Here is a 22,220-nt window from a genome sequence, read left to right on the forward strand (position 1 = left end):
GATCTCAGAATAGGTAATCATATGTGTAACCCCCTTATGAGGCACAGCTGCCACACTCAAATTATCACTTTTTACTCCCAAGCAACAGAAAAATACAGTAGACAGTGATATATAACTATAACTAGGAATGCAACAAATGCAGGCTTCGGCTGAATGCTAAAATTGTGGCTGCAATGCATGTTTCCCGTATCCCGCTTATTCAGTATCCAACCACCATCCTGAGGTAGGAAGCCATTTAGGGTACCACTTATAGGAACCTATTTTTTTTTTAATATTAAACTGTGATACACATACTTTTGCAATTTAGTAGGGTCATTTTTTTATACCACATGACATTAAAAATATTGTTACCTTTGCATCAGTTTTTTCCAGTATTTCATTGAAACACCAGGAGCTACTGAAAGTGCCTTGTCCCACTAAAAAAAAAAAGTTTTAAAGATTTTTTTAAAAACATACTTTTCTAAAAGAATACAGTGGATTTAGCATTGGTACTACAGAACTGATTTTAAAAGGGAAAGTAAAGCCACACGTATAAATAAGCTTCTACCAAAATCCCTATGTCTGGTAATTTATAGGCCTCATCCAAAACTTTCTGGTTTACTCCAACATGGCCTTCTGCTTCCTTCTACTCTAAACAATTACATTTGCATTGTATAGCCATATGGGTTGTACAATTATGAGTCACTGGTCTGTGACCTGAAATTCTACACTACTATTAAATTCAACAGCACATGTTTTCTCGGGATTCTGCTTCCCTTTAAAACTATTAAAACTGTAATGAAAATAAAATTAAAGATAATCAACATAAATCCCTCTGAGCCAGGCGCGTAACTACAGAGGAAGCAGACCCTGCGGTGACAGGGAGGCCCAGCAGTGTAGGGAGCCCAGTAAGGCCATAATTAATAAGCAATTCCAATATATACTGTTAGTAATGGTCAACTTAGCAATGTTTTGGGGCCCTAAATTGCATTTGCTGTGGAGCCTGGCAAACTCTAGTTACTCCACTCCACTAATTTGTATCTCTTTATCTTAAGGTTACTAAAATACATTTAAACATAAAATTACCCCAATAGGATTGTTTTACCACCAATATGGATTAATGTATCATAGTAACCATCAACTATAAGCTACTGTTTTATTAATATAGAGAAAAGGAATTTCCAAAATTTAAAATTAAATTAAATATCAAAATTAACTGTATTGGAGATGGCCTTTCCGTATTTTGGAGCTTTATGGATATTGGGTTCCAAATAAGAGATCTCATATCTGTACAACATTTTATTATTATTAGTGAGTGGACAGCCAGACGGCATGCAGTACCTCTCCAAGTTCTACCATAAGCTCGCAGTATCTTTGGATTTGTCCCAGTCGCAGGTGGATCTCTGCAGCCTCTTTTAACCGTTCTTCTTTGCTAGGGGCCCCAATGCCACCACCAAATTTGGACATTTTCACTGTGGTTAGTTCTTGTGCTTTGGACTAATAAACACACATACATATATAGCATGTTAGATAGCATATCTAGAGAGATGGTAACTGATATGAGATTGCTGTCCCTTGTATAAGGGAATCATTTCATTAGGTACTCTATGAAAACTGGAAAATGACATCCCATAATAGGTTTACAGAACTATAAATGGAATGGCATATTGTGTTGCTTACTATATTTGCATATATCTGTTCTGCTCAAGCTACAGACTAATTTGGTTTATTGGTTACAGACAGTGTGTTCAGATGCAAAGAGCACCTACTGAGGAAGGTGCTGGAGCTAATGTCACCTTGAATGTGCTCCAGGGATCCCACATCAGCCTGCATCAATAGATACAGCATAGTTGTGCCTATAGAATCAGTTGCAGATATCATTTTCACCCAAAGTGCCAGAAATGATGACCATTTCACCAAAATTGCATACAATTTATATTGAAAAGCACCCACAGTTGCATGAACTGCAACTGCACAAGGCACATTGCCTCCTTGCAGCATTCTACTGGAATTATTGAGGAAACCAATACATTGTGGGTAAAAAAATATGGCAAATTGGTGGAATTATTGGGAAAACCAATATATTGTGGGTAAAAAAATATGGTGAATTGTGTCCAGCAATTTGCACACTGCACATTGCACTATGGTCTATAATGTTCATCAAGAGTAGTCACTACACCACTGGTTAATATAAGTATACACAGTGGGTGGCTGTATTTTATACCTAGTGCTATAGTGAAGATACTAAACTGTGCATTTCTAAGAGCAACAAGGATTGTATGCATTAAGCTTATAATTAAGGGTGGGCGTGCCCGAATTTCCATAAGGCTTTGCCCTTGCCTATCCTTTTTTTTATGCTGAGCTAATACAGATCAACTTTTTATTAAAGAATCATGCTGCTGTCCATCATCTCCAGTCATGTCTCATCAATCTTCAGTACCAAAACCTAAGAGACACAGAGGAACGTGCAGCCTTGTCTTTGATGAAACACAAGGCAGTGAGCTGGGAGCGGCTAATTATATATGCTCTATAGTGAACATGTGTGTGATCTGACAGTTACGAGTGGGAGAAGAATAAATACTTATAGCATTATAGCATTATTATAATACAATTGTAACATAATTATGAATTAATATTAAGAATTCATTTCTACTTACTGTCTTAAACCTAACCAAATGTTTCATATGCATTATTCCTTTGCAGTAATTTTGTGGAAGTAAACTGTCATCTTGACCTTTTAGGACAGCTACTAAGTCCCATAAATTTTTGCTACCTCCCGGAGGCTAGAAGACGGGAATACAAAAAAGATGTTAACAAGTAAATATGGTCTACCGTTAATTTTAACACATATTATTAACTTGCTTGATCTACTTCATCAGCTTGTATATATGATCAGCAGAATTTTGAGTGAGTGTGACACATCTGGGCAGATTTATCAAAATCTCGGTTTAGAGCTTAAAATTCTAATGATTTTGGTATATAAGCCAACTTGACAGACAAGCTATTAACAAGCCAGAGATAACATGATAGGGCAGATGTATCAAAATGTGAGTTTAGAGCTTAATACATAAAAACTCACCCACCTTCTATTCATTCCTATGGGATTTTTAGAAGTGTATTTGTCAATGGGTGAAAGTTAGAACTCACCATTTGATAAACACATGCTCTACAGAATACAATTGGAATCTGCTCAGCTTATCTGTTATCTGCTATGGAACCTGTGCCTTTTTTCTTTTTTTTCAATTTAAATGTCTACACAGCTGATTTGTTTATATAAAACATAGTAGGGTTTCTGAAGAAAACACACACAACTTTTACCAGTGCAGGGCAATACTAATACATAATATATTCATTATTTTGATACAGTTTAATTTTTTTGGTGTTACTGTTCCTTTAAGGGGTACAAGAAGAACAAGGCTGACTCATCCCTTTTGCCTGAGTGATGTTTAGGATTGCCATCTGGCTAGTATTTTACTAGCCCAATCCTTAAAAAACAATAATCAATGCCAATGTTATTAATATCAGAGAAAACAGAGATATCACTAGCAAGAAGCCTTTTCCAAAATAATTTGAACAAAATGAAGGTTTGATACTTACAGAGAGACATTCTGAGAACCATCTCAGTTTCTTCCCTCTCAGATTCCCACTCAGTTTATCTACCTCCTGTTTGATATCCCGGGACACCTTCCCACAGAGTAAAGGAGGGGCTCCGGCCTCCATTGCACGGTCTAGTACAGCACAAAAATTAAACTATTTTTAAAACAATATTAAAAGCAATATATTAAATTAAGTTTTAAATAAAACCCAATATCCCTCAGTAGAATGAAAAATAAACAGGGAAAACTGAAGACATGGGGGCTCATCTATTAAGAAGAAGCAGCACACAAGTAAATAGGAAGTATAACTGCCTAAAAACACCTTTTTTTTTCGTTTCGGGAGCATGAGATTCTCTCCTAGACAGTAAACAAAAGGAATTCTTGGAATGAATTCCAAATTCCTAAAAAAATTCCATTTACATGGGTTTTTCCTACAGGCTAAAGCTCACCCACCCAGATTGGGAATCTGATCAGCTATTATCCTGGCTTCTGCTTTAAAACCCAGTGGGTGAGCTTTAGCCTATAGGATAAACCCATGTAAATGGGATTTTGTTAGGAGTTTGGAATTCATTCCCAGAATTCCTTTTGCTTAATTGTATCTGTATGAGGCAGTCTCCTCAACCTTATATATTTGTTTTCTCCTAGACAGGAAAACCCCAAATACATTCCTAAACAATGCAGTAAGTAATGGTGTAGGCGGCCTGTCAACTCACATTTAGTAGTAAAAAAAAAATCAATTGTATATATTTTATTATGACCCTAAACATAAGTAACAAAATAAATGCCTGAGGCTTCGGTTGGTCAGGACCTTATTCACAGAGCCATGCTACATCACAAGAAATACAATATAAAAGAGACATACCAGTGTTACCAATTATCTCCTCCCAGGGACGGTCTGCCAAGATATTTATCTGAAGGGGTGAAATTAATGGTGTTAATGACCAAAGCCGTACTGTGGAGTCCCTGGAGCAAGATGCCATTGTAAATGGCCGATTAGGGTGGCAGGTTAAACCTAGGGGCAAAAATATAAAGAAACTTAGATTCTCATAAACTTTGGGTAAATAGTTTTTGTGTTCTTAAACTCCAACTCACAGAATCCCACAGAAAAAGGGGGAGTGAGACTAAAAACACTGTTAAAGAAAAACTAAATGTGCAGCTGAGGTCTATTGAAAACAGTTGAAGGGCCACAAGGAAACTTAAAGTGATACAGACACTAAAAATCTACTTTTCAAAATATGAATGTATGTAAAAGGTTACCTATAGGTCATGTTGATCATTTTTCGGCTGCTTTTGTAAGAAATTGTTACTTGAAGTTCCTAAACCTGACTGTTTTGCCAACCTGACTGTCCCTTCTCAGCCTGTCAGTTATAGCTTCTAATGCTAACGGCCTCCTGCTGCACAAATATGGCTGCCCCCTCATAGAGGAACATGGGGGATCAGATAGGTAATGTAAAATCATTTAACAAATACTTTTATGTTTAAGTTATGAAAAGCATGCAAAGACAATGTTAAGGCAGTTGTAAAAGAGGGTTTAATTTCTGGTGTCAGTATCTCATTAAATAAGATACAGCTCACAAAACAATAGCAGCGACATACCATACACATCTGCTCCATGATCATATACTGTATCCAAGCATGTACCATCCCTTGTATCCCAGACCCGTATAGTGTAATCCCAGCTGCCAGATATTAATAGGTATGGAATTTCTGTATTCCACATCAAGCCACGAACAGGAGCAGTGTGGCCACTCAGCACATTTATACATGCATCCTGTGTGTAGTCCCATATACGTACTGTGCTGAAAATCAAAACAAACCTTGTTACTGCATTGCTAAAATGTAAGAAACAGTTGCAACATTTCATTTAAGTTTTAACTTTGTTTTACAACTAAGAAAAATGATGCAGAATAGGACCATGCTAATGATGTCCGGGTCAGGAAAAACTCAACCTGCACCCGATCCTAACCTTAACCCACACCTGACCCTAACACACCAAATGTTGCCATTGTAGGACCCACACTCAACCCATACCCTCGTCTTTCTGCTCTGTACGCTACTCCTATGCGCGTCTTAAGTTCCAAGACAGGGAAACTTTAGAGGGCAGAGGAAGAATGTACTTCCCCATTCCAACCCGAACCCACAGTGGTCACCTAAATTAAACCCTAACTCGCCTGACCTAAGGATAGTAAAAAAAAAACCTGCAGATCCTGCAGATTGAGGTTATAAGGGTAGAACCTAACAAATAATTGCTGATTGCCTTGCCAGACATGATTTTCCTTGCCCCAAATATTTTCCACTGGATAGCCAGCAGGGGGAACCTTAGCCATCTGCTTTTCCCTATAATAAGTACATTCTGCCTATTCACAACAAATGTAACAAAGTAGAATTGACCTTGGTGACTTGGGGTGCTGGAAAAGTCACAGCATGTAAAACACTCAACAACTGCCTGTGGCTTTGCATCAGTGGTTCCCAAAGTGTGGGGTCAGATGGGGGGGCTCAGCCTGAAGGCGAGCTGGGACACATTTGAGTATGATGTCTATTTGCTCTCCTAGATAGTTCCTGAAGCCCATCTTGATGTTCAGGTACAGCAAAGTTTGAGCTGAACAACGATCATGGATATTCTTGGAAGTATGGCTGAATAACCAATATAGCGATGTTTGTGTGTGTCTGAGACCTTGTTATGGGCTAAGGAGGGCCCAGTTCAATATTAAACCTCAAAGTGGGGCTTAAGTCCAAATCACTGCTTTATGCTAGGGATGTATCTCATACTCAAAGCTTTTCCAGTCGTCAAGTTTCCACTATGAATAAGATATTACAGTTGTCCCCATTTCACACACTGGGGTGGGTTAGATGCTCAGGCATTTTAATCCAACTGCTCTGAACCGACATAGCAACGGCTATATTTTTAGATAAGAAACACATCTTAATTGGTAAAATATGTTCTCAATTCATAAATAACAGGAGGGCAAGAAGTGAATTAATGCAACAATATGAATATCCCATTTAAAATTAGTTTATAGTTTATGTAGCAGCCTGACGAACCTGAATATTTATATCTGAACTATACATTATATGCCAACTATATCTCTGGAACATTTGGCAGTCAATCTCAAAGCAGACAGATAAAAGGAGGATTTGCTGTGGATTACTGGTGCGCATATGTTCCTCAATTCCTTTTTATATCCTTACCCAACCTTTTTAACCCTGTCTCACCTAGAATGATAGAGCCTGCTGCCTTTAGTCCGTATATAATATTTCTAAATGCAGGGCTGCCCCAAGTGCTCTTGATCTATAACTTCCGGCACCCTCCACCATGAACTAAAGGGTGATGTAAATGACAAAATAAAGAAAACTCCAAAATACACCCTCACTCAGAAACAGGTTCCAATACTTACAATTATCCCAGGCTAGTTTGGTTTTTGAAGCTCAGTCATGGGGTATGAGGTAAATGAACAAACTGGCACCCCCCATTGACTTTAAAGTTACCTTGTCCCTTAAATGTGAGTGAATGTTCCACAAACCTAAAATAGCATAAGCACTACCAAAGCACCTACCCATCATCTGAGCCACTGCAAAGAATTCCTTCTCTGAGAGGGGACCACCTGACATGGAACACTTTGGCTGTGTGCCCTGTGAAAACCTTGAGAGGCTGATCAGAGCTGGTTGCTAGATAATACACCCGAACATTCTTGTCTTCACAACCAGTTGCTATCATGTCCCTATAAATGAAAACATGCATAACATACAGTTTTATGTTATTTGCCACAAACATGTTGTATTTCCTCATTGGTAGCAATCATTTAAGACCTGACCAATCTTTTTCCCCATAAACTAGCTGGACATTTCTGCATAGCTGGACATACCGCATATACTACCAGTTCTGTTGAATGTATAGCAGCTCTAGTCCAGTAACAAATGATCATGTCCCCTTTTTGATATACATTTCTTTAAATTCAGACATTTATTCCCAAGATCTGTTTGTTAAAATTATCTTAAATTGTCATGGGAAAAAAAAATTCTCAAAATGCATCAGTTAATAGAGCTTCTCCAGTAGAATCCTACACTGAAATCCATTTTTCAAAAACACAGATTTTTTTAGATTTAATTTTGAAATTTCACATGGGGCTAGCCATATTCTTCATTTCCCAGGGTGCCACAACCATGTGACCTGTGCTCTGATAAACTTCAGTCACACTTTACTGCTGAGCTGCAAGTTGGAGTGATATCACCCCCTCCCAGCAGCCGATCAGCAGAACAATGGGAAGGGAGCAAGATAGCTGCTTCCAGTAGATATCAGAACAGCACTTAATAGTAAGAAATCCTAGTTACATGGGAGTAGGAGAAACATTTGGTTACCTGAAAGCAGTTCTAATGTGCAGCTCTGGCTCTTTCTGAAAGCTCAGACTCAGGCACAATGCACTGAGATGGTGCCTACACATCAATATTACAACTAAAAAAAATACATTTGTTGAAGAATAAAATTGTAAATGGAAGATTAAATTATTTGCTATGTAAACAGTGTTATTTAGAAATAAAAGATATATCATAAAAATCATGAAAGTATCCTTTTAACTCATCGCCCATTAACTCTGCACATTTTTTAGTGTCAAAATTAACACAGTGATCATGTTTACTAAAGTGCAATGCTCTTAATTTATCTTGCAGTAGTTAAGGTCATTTTCACAATCGTAATAACTAATGTCAGAGTTAAATTATTATTATTATTATTATAAGTGGAAAGGTTTTGTTTGGCAATTTATGTCAACTCTTTTGGGGCCAAAGTAAGACTATTTCAGAATACAGCTCTAATGAATAGTTTATATACATTTTGAATAGAGTTTTTTAATAAAGTAATCATTACTAATTATTAAAGCAGTATGAGCTATGAATTACCTTTAAGTTATGTAAATAGAATGGCTAGTTTTTAACTTTTCATTTGGTCTTCATTATTATTTATTGTTTTTGAATTATTTGCCTTCCTCTTCTCTTTCTGACCCCAGCAGCCAAAAAACCTTGCTCTTTGAGGTTACTATGTCATTGGTATTGTTACTTTTTATTACTTATCTTTCTATTTAGACCCATTCCTATTCATATTCCAGATTTTTTTGTTGAAACCTCTACCAGGTTTTTGGGTAATCTGTACCTTAGCAACATTATAGCTAAAATTCCAAACTGATAATTCAAATACCACAAAATATAAAAAAATGAAGCCTAACTGCAAATTGCTTCAGAATAGCACTGCACCCAGACCACCAAATCAGAGTATGAGTGACCTGTTTGTCCATTAATTATATAAACTATTTCAACATTGTGGAAATTATTTTGCGAGCGTGAAATGTTACTTGAAGCACATTTTGTAACTGATACAAATATTAGGCCAGATTCAATTCAATGAAAAATAGTTATCTCATGGTTTATCACGTAAAAACTCATGAGATTCAATTTGAGGAGAAAAAACTCTTCTTCAAATTCAGTTCCAGTTTTTTATAATATTATTTAACAAAGCACTCACTTGTTATTTTGGCTCCAATCACATCCAAACACGGCTGCAGGGTGCTTATATTTATGTAGAACTTTACCATCAATCGTTCGAATAATACTACAGGAAAATAACAGTTTAGTTGGATATACAGTAAACTACCAAAAAAAGCATAAACAAAAAAGAGATAAAGACAGGAGCAGTCAACCAAGGTTCCATAGCTGATTAGGCATTTAACATTCCATTATGCTTACAGAGTTGAATGAAAGTAATGGAAACTTACATAAGAGTGCTACGGACTTCTCAGTCATTGTGTACGGAAATGGTGAGTGATAACATGATGGTGGCATTTAAGCAGGTGGGACTGACCATTTTCTGTCCTATGCTAAGGTTTGGGGGAAAGAGATCATTTTAACATCCCAACCCACAGGCAACGCAGAATGTTCGATAGGCTTGGATATTTAACCAAAATAACCTGTTTTTGATGGAATTATAGTATTGCACACCTACCCCCACTATTCACAGATTATCAAGGATAGGAGCATTAAATGAACAGCCCCTCTCAGTGGCAGATGTAAATCTGATGGACCCTTACCTCACCCCACAAGAAAAGGGAAGTGAAAATACCCCAAAAGCATTCCCCCAAACAGGCTTTACAGGGCCATTAAAAAGCACAAAACACAAGCTTAGGGGTAGCAAAGGTCTTGTTGTTTTTAATTCACTTTAAAACATTTCATGAAGAAGCTGCCTATTTATTACTGATCAAACTATTTTTTTCCACACTTTAAGCATTCATTTCAGCACTGAAAATTATTGTCCAAGACTTTTAGCAAGAAAAAAAATCTTACCAGAATCCATCTCCACTGCAGGTAGCAATACGTTTTGAATCTTTATGACTCCAGGAGATACAGAAAATGCCATTTTTTCCATGCTAAAAAATAAAAAAAAAAAAAAATAAAGCTAGTAAGGCAAAGATCTAATTAGTCCCTTTTTGCAAGCAATGCCACTCCTGTGTTCTACCCATGTATGAAATGAGAACTGTGTGAATAAATCCACCCTATTATAGTAATATAGCAACATGTTCTCTGGATCAACTAAACGTTTGGTAGATTTTAGTCAAGCAAAAGGTGACCTATGATAGTCATGTCTTTTTTCCCCATTTATCTGCAACTACTGTGTACTGTAACCATGTAACTGCAGTATATTACTTTATTCTATCAATGTTACCAAGTATTACAATATTACCTTTGTATTACAGTTCAGCATACCACACTCCCCACCCTCCCCCTTAGAAAAGAAATAAGGAGAACCATAAATCTGGAAATTGAAATTTGAAAGGTAAGTTGGGTTTTACATTTGTGGCTTAAGAAGACTTGGCTGGGGGAAATGGCAAAACAACCCCATTCCCTTAAGGTAATGGCACATGGATTTTGTCAGAAAACAAATTTCCCCTGAATTTGTGCCCATGGTAGCACAGATTTAACTATTTCTATTTGTGCCATCACCCTTAAAAAGCTATAATTAAAGCGTGCTTTGTTTGCCCTATAAATGTGAATCTACTTGCTAGAGGTTAACCCACAAGTTCCATACCTTCTGAACGGAAATATGTTTATCATTTAATGCAATCTACTGACACACAATATAGACTTCTAGGGAACAAAATAGAATAGCAAGAGTGCTACCAGAAAGGGCATGCTGGTATCTGGCATTGGAACTGTACCCAGGGCCGTATTTATATTAGGCTGCATGGGAAGTCACTTCTGCAACTTAAGTGCCTGTGACATCATGTGAATATTGCGTGTGATGTCACACGCATGATGTTGGGGACATATTTATGTTCGGTGCCCTGACCTGGCTGTAGATGTAAAGAACAATAAGCATGAGTCTAGTACTATGAGTTATTTAAACTCAAGTTCTTATTTATGTTATAAAAAGTGTTCTAGATTTTGTCTTGTCCAAAAAAGCCAAACCTAGCTTGGGTGCCATATTAACCTTTATCCGCTCATTAAGTCATCCTGACCTTGTGTTTCAAACAGCTTCATAGTATTTATTTGGGGTATGAATTAGTGGGCAAAGCCATGTTTTTGAAGTCTTTGGTAATACGAAATTTGCCCAAGTCTAGTAACAACCAATCAGATTATTTCAAGCATCTGACCAGTAAATGCTTCCTGCTCATTGTTGCTATGGGTTCCTAGACTTACAAAAAATGTGCACCTTTTATTATACAGACATAGCAAAAACAGACAAATGCCCATTGGTATATTCTGAAGAAGAGAGAATATGAAACTAGATCTAGGGGCACATTTACTAATCCACGAACGCCCGAAAGCGTCCGAATGCGTTTTTTTCGTAATGATCTGTATTTTTGCGATTGTTTCGTATTTTGCGCGACTTTTTCATCGCCGTTACGAGTGTACCGTATATTTTCCACGACTTTTTGGTCGAAATAATCGTGCAAAATACGTTAAAGTCGCGACGGCGCCGAAAAAGTCACGACAAATACAGAAAATCGTGACGGCGACTAAAAAGTCACAAAATTTTCGTTTCCAATCCGTTTTTTTGCTATTCGGGATTCGGATTCAAGGATTAGTAAATGTGCCCCCTAGTGTAGCACATTAAAACAACAAAAACTCTTACTTCATTGAAACGCGTTATCATTTTTCCTTTCTTAACATCCCAGATGAATCCTCCATTTTTGGAAGTTGCACCAGCTATGCAGTTTAAATCCCCTTTAAAAACATTGAAATCCAAGTTAGAGTGCAAAACAAATGATATGTGTCATAGAGCTGTTACTTTGTACTGTCGGCAGTCTTACCTGGAGCCCATGAAAGTGAATAAATAACACCTTCATTGCCTGGAGATGTATATACTGCTGTTAAAGTATTTATATCCCAGACTTTTATTGTTCCATCAAATGACGCTGTAGCTAGCAAATTAGGATCATCTGGTTTAAATTTACAGTCAAAAATTGTTTCTATATGACCCTGTAAAATACAAATAAAAGCAGAATAATACATGAGTTACTATGACAAGGACATGATGATGTAAGATTTAAAACTGAGTACTAACAAGTGCTATTAAGTTATTTTACAAAATGCTCTTCTTTGTGAAAACATACATACCAGATCCCTTAAAAAATCCCACTTCTTGGCTCCCATATCATAAAGGCCTACACCTCCATCCATAAAACAGCAGACGGCATGGCCTGGAGGCAGGGAAAAGGCCTGGTTCTGTGTCAGTGTTGGCGGTGGAACAGCTTCACTGGTGGATGATGTGTGATGGTTTTTAGTTGGCGAATGCGATAAAAATGCTAAGCAATAGAAACAAAAACAGCAAATATGTTAGTTAGCATAATTAACAGGGCATTGTTGCTGATAAGGTAAAGCCATGTGTTTTTAGTGTTCTTTCAAATTGCTTGTTACATTAAAGAGATTCTGTGATCATTTTTATGGTGTAGTTTTTATTACTAAATTACACTGTCTTCATTACAAATAATTCATTCTACCTTTTAAAATGTTATTCTTGAACCAAAAAATGTATTTTTTTAGCTGTAATATTGGTGTGCAGCATTGTATTCATGGGAAAATGATTTCATCCATTTTCCTTGAATCATGATCCTGCTTCCTAGAAAGATCCTTCAATTATTGTTAAATTTAACATACTGAATTGATCTAATTACATATAATGTAATCATTGAATTAACAACTATTACTGATTGTTATACAGCAATCACAATTGATTGTAGTAAATCTGCCCCTGGATCCTGTAGTTTTGTTTATAGAGGCAATATTTTTTAAAAATCTATGTAACAATTTTGGTAATTTCATACATGTACAGGTATTTACTAACCAACCAAATCAAAACAATACTCACTTTTTTTCTTTGGAGGAGAGTTGAGCACATGGAGAGCATGAAATCCAGTCTTCTTTAATTTAAAATTGTCTATTGGGGTTGTCTTGGATACATTCCATACCCTCAGCACTCCCACCTGAGAATCTGAGAACATTAGTGAAATTTGCTCAAATTGGGGATATTAGAGTATATCATGTATGCCTATAAGCCTCGCAATATAGACAGAAATTAAATGGATGACCAAGCAAAATAAATTTACCTTGTTATAGTAACAATAATGACATAATTTACTTTGCTATATATATATATATAAGGTGTTATCCAGAATGCTTGAGACCTGTGGTTTTCCAGAAAAGTGATTTTTATAAATTTAGATCACCATACCTTTAGTCTGCCTATAATCGTTTGAACATTAAATAAAACCAATAGGACTGTTCTGCCTCCAATAAGGATTAATTATATCTTAGTTGGGATCAAGTACAAGGTACTGTTTTATTACTAGAGAAACAGGAAATCATTTACATAAAAATTGAATTATCTGCTTAAAATAGAGTTTATGGGAGATGGCCTACCCATAATTCGGAAATAGGAAGCCTACACCTGCGTATATACAGATATATACACATGTTGAAAATATTGTCTGTATATCATTTGTAGAATCTGGCCAAGTGGGTCCCTCTAGCAGCCAGTGAAAACTACAGCATGGGTTGACTGAGTGCTGACAAATTGTTGTTTTTTTGTCTGCCTTATTTGCTGTGGTTAGATGAAATATAAAGTCATTACTATATTTCCTCTGTGAATATTTTTTAACAAAGAACCTGTGAACAAAGTAACAATAATAAGAGCAGTAGTGATAGTAGTAAAATTGATAGTAGTAAAATACAAAAAGTCATTTTTTAATAAAAAAAAATGCATTTCATGCCTTACGGCGCACTTACTCATTGGCTAATAAGAAAGAATCTGTCCAATCTTTCTTAAACACCCCATTTATCATTGCTTAGCATCTTTCATTCATTGCTCAGATCAACAAATTCCCTAAAAGTCCCTTTAGAAACAGTTATATAACCTATAATTACCTCCTGTTATGAACATTCCTGGGGCACTTGGAACCCAAGCCAAGCACTGAACAGAGGCAGCGGCACTCGGAAAACTAAATGTGGTGATACAGGACAGGGATTCGGAGTCTACAAGTCGGATCCCATTGTGCAAATTGGCAACCAAAAGATAATCGGTAGATAGTGGGTCCCATTCCAGAGCTGTCACTGGATCCTCCTCATCTGTTCCTTCCAGTGACTCTGGCCTTAGGACATGCTTTTGGCTCTTACATCCTTTAAAAGACAAGACTAGTATTATTTAAGGGTAAATATGCTTCATTCATGAAATCATTATGCACATGTACAACATTTGATGCACTATACTAACTTAGTTTAGGCACATTCTACATATACATACAGGACACATATGTTTTCCCACCAGTGATTTACAATATAGCCATAAAGCATTTCGGGGAGATTCGTCTCCCACTGTAGTGAAGATTTATCGCTGTCAACTAATCTCACTGTGTGCCTATACCCTAAGCTGATAATCAGATATAATCATTAAATAATGTTAGGTGATACATAACTATTTTAGCCTCTGCATCAAAGTACAATAATGAAGTTTGAGAAAAAATAACAAAACTGAATTCATTTTATGCCCTTATAGTAAAGGATATTCAAATGTTTGTTCCTTTCCCTCACAAAGGAGCAGTATTATTATTCATGGCTGAGAACCATACCATCCTGATAATAGCATGTAGACCGCAGTGGTCCAAGATCCTATCTAAAGGTGGCCATACACGTGGTGATCTGACGATGTTTCGTACGACCATCGGTCGCACGAAACATCGTAAGATCCGCCACACACCATTCAGGGCTGAATCGGCAGGTAAGGAGGTAGAAACAATAGGATTTCTACCTCCTTCTGCCGATTCAGCTCTGAAGGGAGAATTTTGGTCAGGCGCCTTCTATGGCGCCCGATCAAAATTTTCAAACTGGTCCGATCAGTGAGTCGGCCGATATCAGCAGCTTCCTGCGATATCGGTCGACTCGCCGACATGCCATACACGCACCGATTATCGTACGAAACGAGGTTTCGTGCGATAATATCGGTGCGTGTATGGCCACCTTAAGACACATTTAATTCTGTTGCAGCAAGATGTGACCCCCTAAGGCTTATGGCACTCAAGCATACAGTATTTTCTCCTGTACCCTTCTATTCATACAATTATAAAACACACTTCCTATTGCAGGTGCTATTGGCAGTAGGTGATTTCAATCAGAAAAACTTGCCTGATTCATGATCACCCACAAGCTGCATAATTAACACTAAGATTCCAGTATAATACAACACATCCTGCTGCATTTCACTTCCATAAATATGTTTCTAAATATAGTTGTGAAATCTAACACATTTCCTTTTTATAGATCTCTGTATTTAATATCATCACTTCCAAGAGAAATAAATCAAACACATTCTGCAATACAAACTGTAGAAGTACAAATAGTGATTTCAGACTTCCTGCCTTGTTCCATTTTTAGCAGGCAAACAGATCTCTAAACCTGACCAGAAAATGCATTCTTTATTCTATGGGGCCCATTCATTAAACCATGATTTTTGGTTGTTTAAAAGCACGATTAGAAAAAATTCGAAGTAACCATGATAATTTCTGATGTGTGAAAATGTCACGAAAATTATTTTCCCGGTCGTACGAAAAATATGGTTGCAATCCGAAAGTCACAAAATTTTTGGATCCGAACAATCGTAAACAGCGCAAAAACCTTTCTTGCTTTGAAACTTCAATGCATGATTTTGGAAGCCTCCCATAGGACTCAATGGCACTCTACAGCTCCAACCTGGCCAAAAGATAGTCACTATAACAAAGCTTGAATGAATTCCGAAATTGCTGTAGTCAAAAAATACGACTTTTCTGTGAAAGTTAACAAAAACCACGAGAAAGTTATAACAATATTAACGATATTATCGTGGTCATTACGAAAAGTTTTACAAAAATATGCATTTGTACCTGAATATAATATATTGTTTGCTTTTATACACACACATCTCAATAGATGGAAGATGTTAGCTTCAAGGAAGGTGTTGCTAAACAGAAAAGGTTTCCTCTGTTTAAAAGAGGAAGGGTCTTGGAAGGAACAGGCAAGACAGGCAATCCATTTCAGTGATCTAGCTCACATATTTGAGCTCACTTTACACAGGAAGGCTGTCCTGTGACCCTTGGTGCTGGTTTGTGTTGGTTCTGTTTTATTTTCTGCACAAAGGCAACTGCAAGGTAACATTGTTGGAAAATGGTGCGGGCAACATATGCATGTAAGGAGGTCACCCTGTATGTCACTCTTCGTACCAAGGAAAGGCAAGCACTTCCAAGCAGTAATGCTAAATAACTTTAATCACTCATCACAGGGGAGTCACAGCATACAGGTAAAGATTCACAATGTTTCAAACAGGGCTTTCTCCACAAAACATGTACAATTCCAAAGTGTCCAGAGGACATCAGTCTTACCAGGGGTAGCTACATTTGGGCTGTCACATTTGTCTCCAGTCTCCATGGGATCTCCTGTCCCCACCTGGCTCAGCAATCCGGCACTCCCTGCGGTGCCCCTTTGCTATTCCACCAGGCCTTTCCTACTGGCCGACACTAGCTTGAAGCTCATTAAGCCTTCATTCTAGCCTACCCCTATCTGCTGTCCCTATTCTGTAGATGATCCACTGGGAAAACTATTTCCCTCTACCCTCCTTGGTGGGGCAATAGCCGGCCTTTACTAACTAACCCTGACTCAGACTCCTAGTGCCTGCTCAACTTTCAGCTGCCTTGTTCTGACCTCTCCTTACCCTGTATGCTGTTCTTCTTTGCTTCCTGCTGGTCTCTTCCTGTGTTCTCCTATAAAGACCACTAATTCTGGGCATGGTCCCCTTTTATACATTCTGCCCCACATTAGCCATTAAGTAGTTTACCTTTCATTTAGGCCAATGGGGGTTTATAGAAAAATATTACCCACATTAAGCAGCCATTTATAGCACTTTTAGACCACACAGGGGCAGCCTTGCACAGATAATACAAAGACAGTCAGTTCTATAGTGTTTTGTAAAGTTAATCTGCTAATTAGACTGCCGTAATGTTACATTTAATTACTTCTCATTACAAATAATACAATTACAACATTCATTTAGATGACTGCATTGTTGCAGCTACAGAAGCAGGCTAATAAATGGTGATAGAGCGACAAGTGACAAAGCTCTTTAGTGTCTGTGAGGAGCCCTCCATGCCGTTCCCCTCTGAAAATCAGTAACAGACATTTTCTTAGAAGCAAAGAACTGACAAAAATGAAATCAAAGCAAATTCTCAATTATTACCACATACACATAACGGGAAATGGTGGCCTTGGAAGTGTTAGGCCATGAGAACGGAGATGGATAGACAGGCAAGGAATCAATGGTGTTGCCAAGGTAACAAAACGCATAAACAAGTACACAAGGACCTGTGAGAGCAAACAGCTGTGTATGTATTTATATGTGGACCACATAATGTAAGAGGAGGAAGAGATTATTTAAATTAAACAGCTGCTTCTACCGATACATGCAGTGAAAGTCTGTATTTGCAGTAATATTATAAAATACGAATGTACAAGATTCAGTTTCCTCCAGATTTTGCATATCAAATTATGATTTGTTACCTCTGCTTTCCATGGTGGGTGGTATACTGTCATCAAAGCAAATGAACTTCAAGTCCCAGAATCCATCCCTTCACAATGAAACAATATTAGGGTGGGGTTGCAGTACACTGTGTGTCTATGGAATCAGGTATGTTTGTGTAGAAATAAAACTCTACATAACCCCAAATATGACATAAACCCCACTGAATGCGCTCATGAAATGGGGGGGGGGGGGGTAAATTCTCCCTTTATCTCAGCTTGTTATACTTATACTACCAAATAATGAGAAATATGGGAGACGCCCTTACCATGATTCAGAACTTTCTAGATAACAGCTGTCCGGATAACGGATCTCATACCGGTTTACATACACCTACTGTACATCCATACATTATATCCATCCATCCGTACATTACATACATCATACACTACATACATACACCATACATTACATACATACATACCTTAACTGTTCATTAAATTTACTATATGTCACTTATTTTATATACTGAATGCAAGCTTTTTGGTTCTAGAATGATATTAATATCACATTTACATTTATAATGCTTATCATAAAAGCAGAGAACTACTCTGGGACTCTCGCTTTCATCTGGTATGGTACTTATTGATTGGAGGAAAGCTGATGTAATCCAAATAATTAAAGCAGTATTACAATCTCAGCCTGGCAATTATAGGCCCATATGTCTGACATCTGTAGTGGGCAAGAAATCTAAAGGTTAGGTAAGGGGTCACATTCACATTTATGTTCTAGAGAACAGTATGATAAGTAGGAATCAGGAAAGTGGGGTTGCAGTAGCTGTGATCTACCTGGATTTTGCCAAAGCTTTTATTACAGTGCTAAATAAACAACTGCTTTCTAAGCTAAGGTCTGTTGGTCTTAGTGATATTGTTTGTACATGGATAGAAAACTGCCTATAGGGTCATGTAGAGAGGGTGGTTGTCAATTGTACATTCTCTACTTGAAAGGGGTGCCAATGGACCCACTTTTATATAATTTGTTTAATAATGACTTGGGTGTAAGTGTTGTAAGCAATGTATCTATGTTTCCAGAGGACACAAACTATGCAAACCAAATAATTCCATCCAGGATGTGGCATTCATGAAGGGAGATCTCTGCAAACTGGCAATCTGGGTGGCTAAATGGCAGATGAGATGAAGTATTGATAAATATAAGATTATGCACTCTAGATTTAAAAACTTGCAAACCACGTAAACCCTTAATAAGCAAATCCTAGATGAAAAAGGTCCTAGGTGGACTGGTAGATAATGAACTTTTTGCCAGTCAGCAGCTGCAAAAGGCAGTAAGGTTTAGGGGCTCTAAAGGAGTATAGATTTGCATGTCACCAGGGCCATTCTTCCCCTTCACACAGAGCGTGTAAGACCTTATCTATAATGTGGAGTACACGTTGGTCTCCAGTGATGAAACTGGATATTATTGAAAAAGAGAAAATCCAAAAGACAGCACCTTAGCTGGTAAAGGGTATGGACCAAACAATAAACTCTCTGATGCTTTATTTTCCAGAAGCCACAGGGACAGCCTTATAGATTAAAGGACCACTAATGCATAAAGAGAAATATTTATCTTTTTTTACCTTTATAAGTTTGTATAAGTTTTATTTAAGCTTTGGAACAACTTCAAACATATCCGAGTGTAAAAACAGAGAACTGAAATTAGGTAAGAGAAATAATTTGGTTGTTTACTAGCCATTTTAACATTAAATCATATTTGCATATGTATGATGCAAAATGTATGTTTTTGGTATGGTATAATCAGAGTTTTGAATAGTATTTAAGAATTTATATTTTCATTCTAGCATAGATGTTTATTACCAATATTCTAGGGCAGTACTGTCCAATCTGTCTGGCTGCTGTGACTACTTACTTTTGTGTAAACTATAAATGGTATCAGTACTGAGATTAACTGCCCCCTTGCATTTTTCACACCTCAGATTCAGGCTGTAAACCCTCTGTATTGTTCAAACATGTAATCGCCTCTACTGTTCACACCTTTTAATCCCTGCATTGTTCACCCCCTGCAGTGTTCACACCTCAGGCTCAGACTGTAAAATACTGTTCCCCTGTTCACACCTCAGACTGTAGAAGCCTGCCCTATGTTGCCCGTGTGTGCCATACTCTGCTTGCTCTTTGCTGCCTGGAGTTTGTTCTGTGAGTTTGTTAGCATTTGGACATAGTCATTATACATGGCACTTTATATATATATATATATATATATATATACATATATGTATTTATTGTATCTATTTATTATATCACTCATCCTCCCTGTGTGTAATTTTGTATTCTGTAAGACTGTACAGCGCTGCGTACCCTTGTGGCGCTTTATAAATAAAGTTATACATACATACATACATATGGTCCCTAAGGTGTGTAATTATATGCTGGGGGTTGCTGTGCTATCCAGAGTGGAGGAGGAGGCATATCGATTTAAGGATATCTCTTAATATGACATAATATAATTCTTTCACATATGAATGAAAGGTGACTCCCTACAGTGAGCACCAACCATTTTGCTGTGCTACCACCATTAATGTGAGCATGGTCTTAAAAGCTCTTGTGATAACATGGGGGTGGTTTGAAGTGGGTGTGGTTTAAAAAGGGGCGTGGTCAACATTGGCTTCCATTAGCAGCCCTCCACTATGTATGCTAGAGAAATTCCGTCCCTCAGCACCACAGAAGTTGGACAGCATTGTTCTAGGGATATAAACATTTTCATACATCACAATGAGCATGCTTGGAAATGTTATTACCAACTGAACCACAGACCAATTTACCTGGCTGGAAAATTGAAAGGCTTCCATCTGTGTGCCCGAAAACCACTTTGCCTTTTTTCTTTGGATGCCACCGGAACAGACAGATGTCTGACAGGAAACTATGTGCCTCTTTGTGAACGGCCACACCACAATCTGATCCGGAAACAGTCCAAATGTAGAGGGGCCCTCGGTGTGAAACAAATGCAACAGCATCTGCAGAGTTCCAGCACCAGCTAAGAGAGGCTGGCATTCCTAACGCAATGAAAAAGAAACACTGCCTTATCTTGTACACCATGATCTGTTCCCCTACAAGTCACTCTGATGAGCATATATTCTTTTCAGTGTCCTAGTTCAGCTGCATTCCACTTGGCTGCACAGCAAGCCAATTCACTGAAAAGAATGCATCTAAAATAAATTGCAGTATACTCAGCCTGCAAAAATATCATTGGTATCAGCTATTAATTTAAATGTATGCTGCATATACTTAATGCTGCTAATTAGGTATACATAGCATTGCCAATGAACTCTACTGTATGAATGAGTATGCTATCAAATGGGAAATATATGCATAAAAATGAAAACAGAGGATTGTTTTTCCTGTAATTGTACCTTTTGTGCTATCGAGCCTAGCAACAACTTTCTGCTCAGCCACATTCCAAATGATGACAAGATTATCAGCGCTGGCACTTGCAAACATATCTGGGTTGTGCGGACACCAAGATATTGCTGTGATTGTCTTCTTGTGCTCGGACATAATGGCCCGCAGTTTAAATTCATTGTAACGGTGATCCAACTAGAAACAAGACAGCAACTTGTAGGATGTGCATCTTATAAAGTTAAAACAAGAGTTTGCATGACAATAGCAGAACAACGCAAGCTGAAGTTGATTTATGTGTTGGATTAAACTTCCATAAAGCTAACTAGTGGTTAGTGCTTTAGCAAAGATAGTTATGAAAACTTCAGAATTCCAAAACAATTTGCAATTAGTCTTTATTTTCTATATATTGTGATTTTTGATATACCTGTATTTACATTTGTTTAGTTGTAGGCTGAAAACAGGGAGAATAGGAACACTAATAATTCAATATTTCTCTTTACCCAATGTTTGGTGCAGTCATTGCGTGAAAAAATGTAATTCATTAATGGTACTTGCATCTCAACCTGTGGGTCAGGACCCCTTTGGGGGTCGAACGACCCTTTCACAGGGGTCGCCTAAGACCATCGGAAAACACATATTTCCAAAGGTCTTAGGAATAATTTTATGGTTGGGGGTCACCACAACATAAGGAACTGTATTAAAGGGTCGCGGCATTAGGAAGGATGAGAACCACTGATCTAAAGTCACTCCTTGTGCTTTTGTCTTCATTCCATTTGGTCACTTACAAATTTTGTGCAAGTGGGGTCTACTGACACAGGGGAATCACAGTGGTCTGTCTGAGTCAATAGATGCAGCACACTTGTGCAATTGCAGGCAAATGTCCTTTTGACAGAAATACATCTTGATCATGGGGTATTAACACATCAGCTGCAATTATGCTTGAATTATGGAAAAAAACAATGTATTGTGAGTAAAAAAACACAGCAACTTCAGCATATAATTGCACTTTGCACATTGCACTTCAGGCCTTAAAGGAATACTGTTATGGGAAAACATGTTTTTTCAAAATGCATCAGGTAATAGAGCTTCTCCAGCAGAATCCTGCATTGAATCCTGTTTTTCAAAAACACAAATAGATTTTTTTATATATAATTTTCAAATTTCACATGGGGCTAGCCATATTCTTCATTTCCTAGGGTGCCACAGCCATGTGAC

At 37.5% G+C, this 22,220-nt stretch overlaps 1 protein-coding gene across 3 annotated transcripts in view; it reads right to left on the minus strand.

The window, feature by feature from the left end:
• Positions 1-22,220, minus strand: part of wdr17 (WD repeat domain 17) — a 53,742-nt gene that overhangs the window by 14,188 nt on the left and 17,334 nt on the right. For all 3 annotated transcript variants that reach the window (XM_031895453.1, XM_004911173.4, XM_031895454.1), the window contains 16 exons: positions 21,017-21,200; positions 20,429-20,659; positions 13,983-14,234; positions 12,928-13,050; positions 12,177-12,364; positions 11,870-12,038; positions 11,692-11,783; positions 9,903-9,985; positions 9,088-9,174; positions 7,130-7,294; positions 5,172-5,374; positions 4,438-4,587; positions 3,577-3,707; positions 2,637-2,762; positions 1,321-1,476; positions 352-416 (listed from right to left, as the gene is read on the minus strand). In XM_031895453.1, coding sequence (XP_031751313.1) covers positions 352-416; positions 1,321-1,476; positions 2,637-2,762; positions 3,577-3,707; positions 4,438-4,587; positions 5,172-5,374; positions 7,130-7,294; positions 9,088-9,174; positions 9,903-9,985; positions 11,692-11,783; positions 11,870-12,038; positions 12,177-12,364; positions 12,928-13,050; positions 13,983-14,234; positions 20,429-20,659; positions 21,017-21,200 — 2,405 coding nt within the window. The remainder of the gene's footprint in view (positions 1-351; positions 417-1,320; positions 1,477-2,636; positions 2,763-3,576; positions 3,708-4,437; positions 4,588-5,171; positions 5,375-7,129; positions 7,295-9,087; positions 9,175-9,902; positions 9,986-11,691; positions 11,784-11,869; positions 12,039-12,176; positions 12,365-12,927; positions 13,051-13,982; positions 14,235-20,428; positions 20,660-21,016; positions 21,201-22,220) is intronic.

Source organism: Xenopus tropicalis, chromosome 1 (assembly GCF_000004195.4).
Source record: "Xenopus tropicalis strain Nigerian chromosome 1, UCB_Xtro_10.0, whole genome shotgun sequence".
Classification (NCBI taxonomy): Eukaryota; Metazoa; Chordata; class Amphibia; order Anura; family Pipidae; genus Xenopus; species Xenopus tropicalis.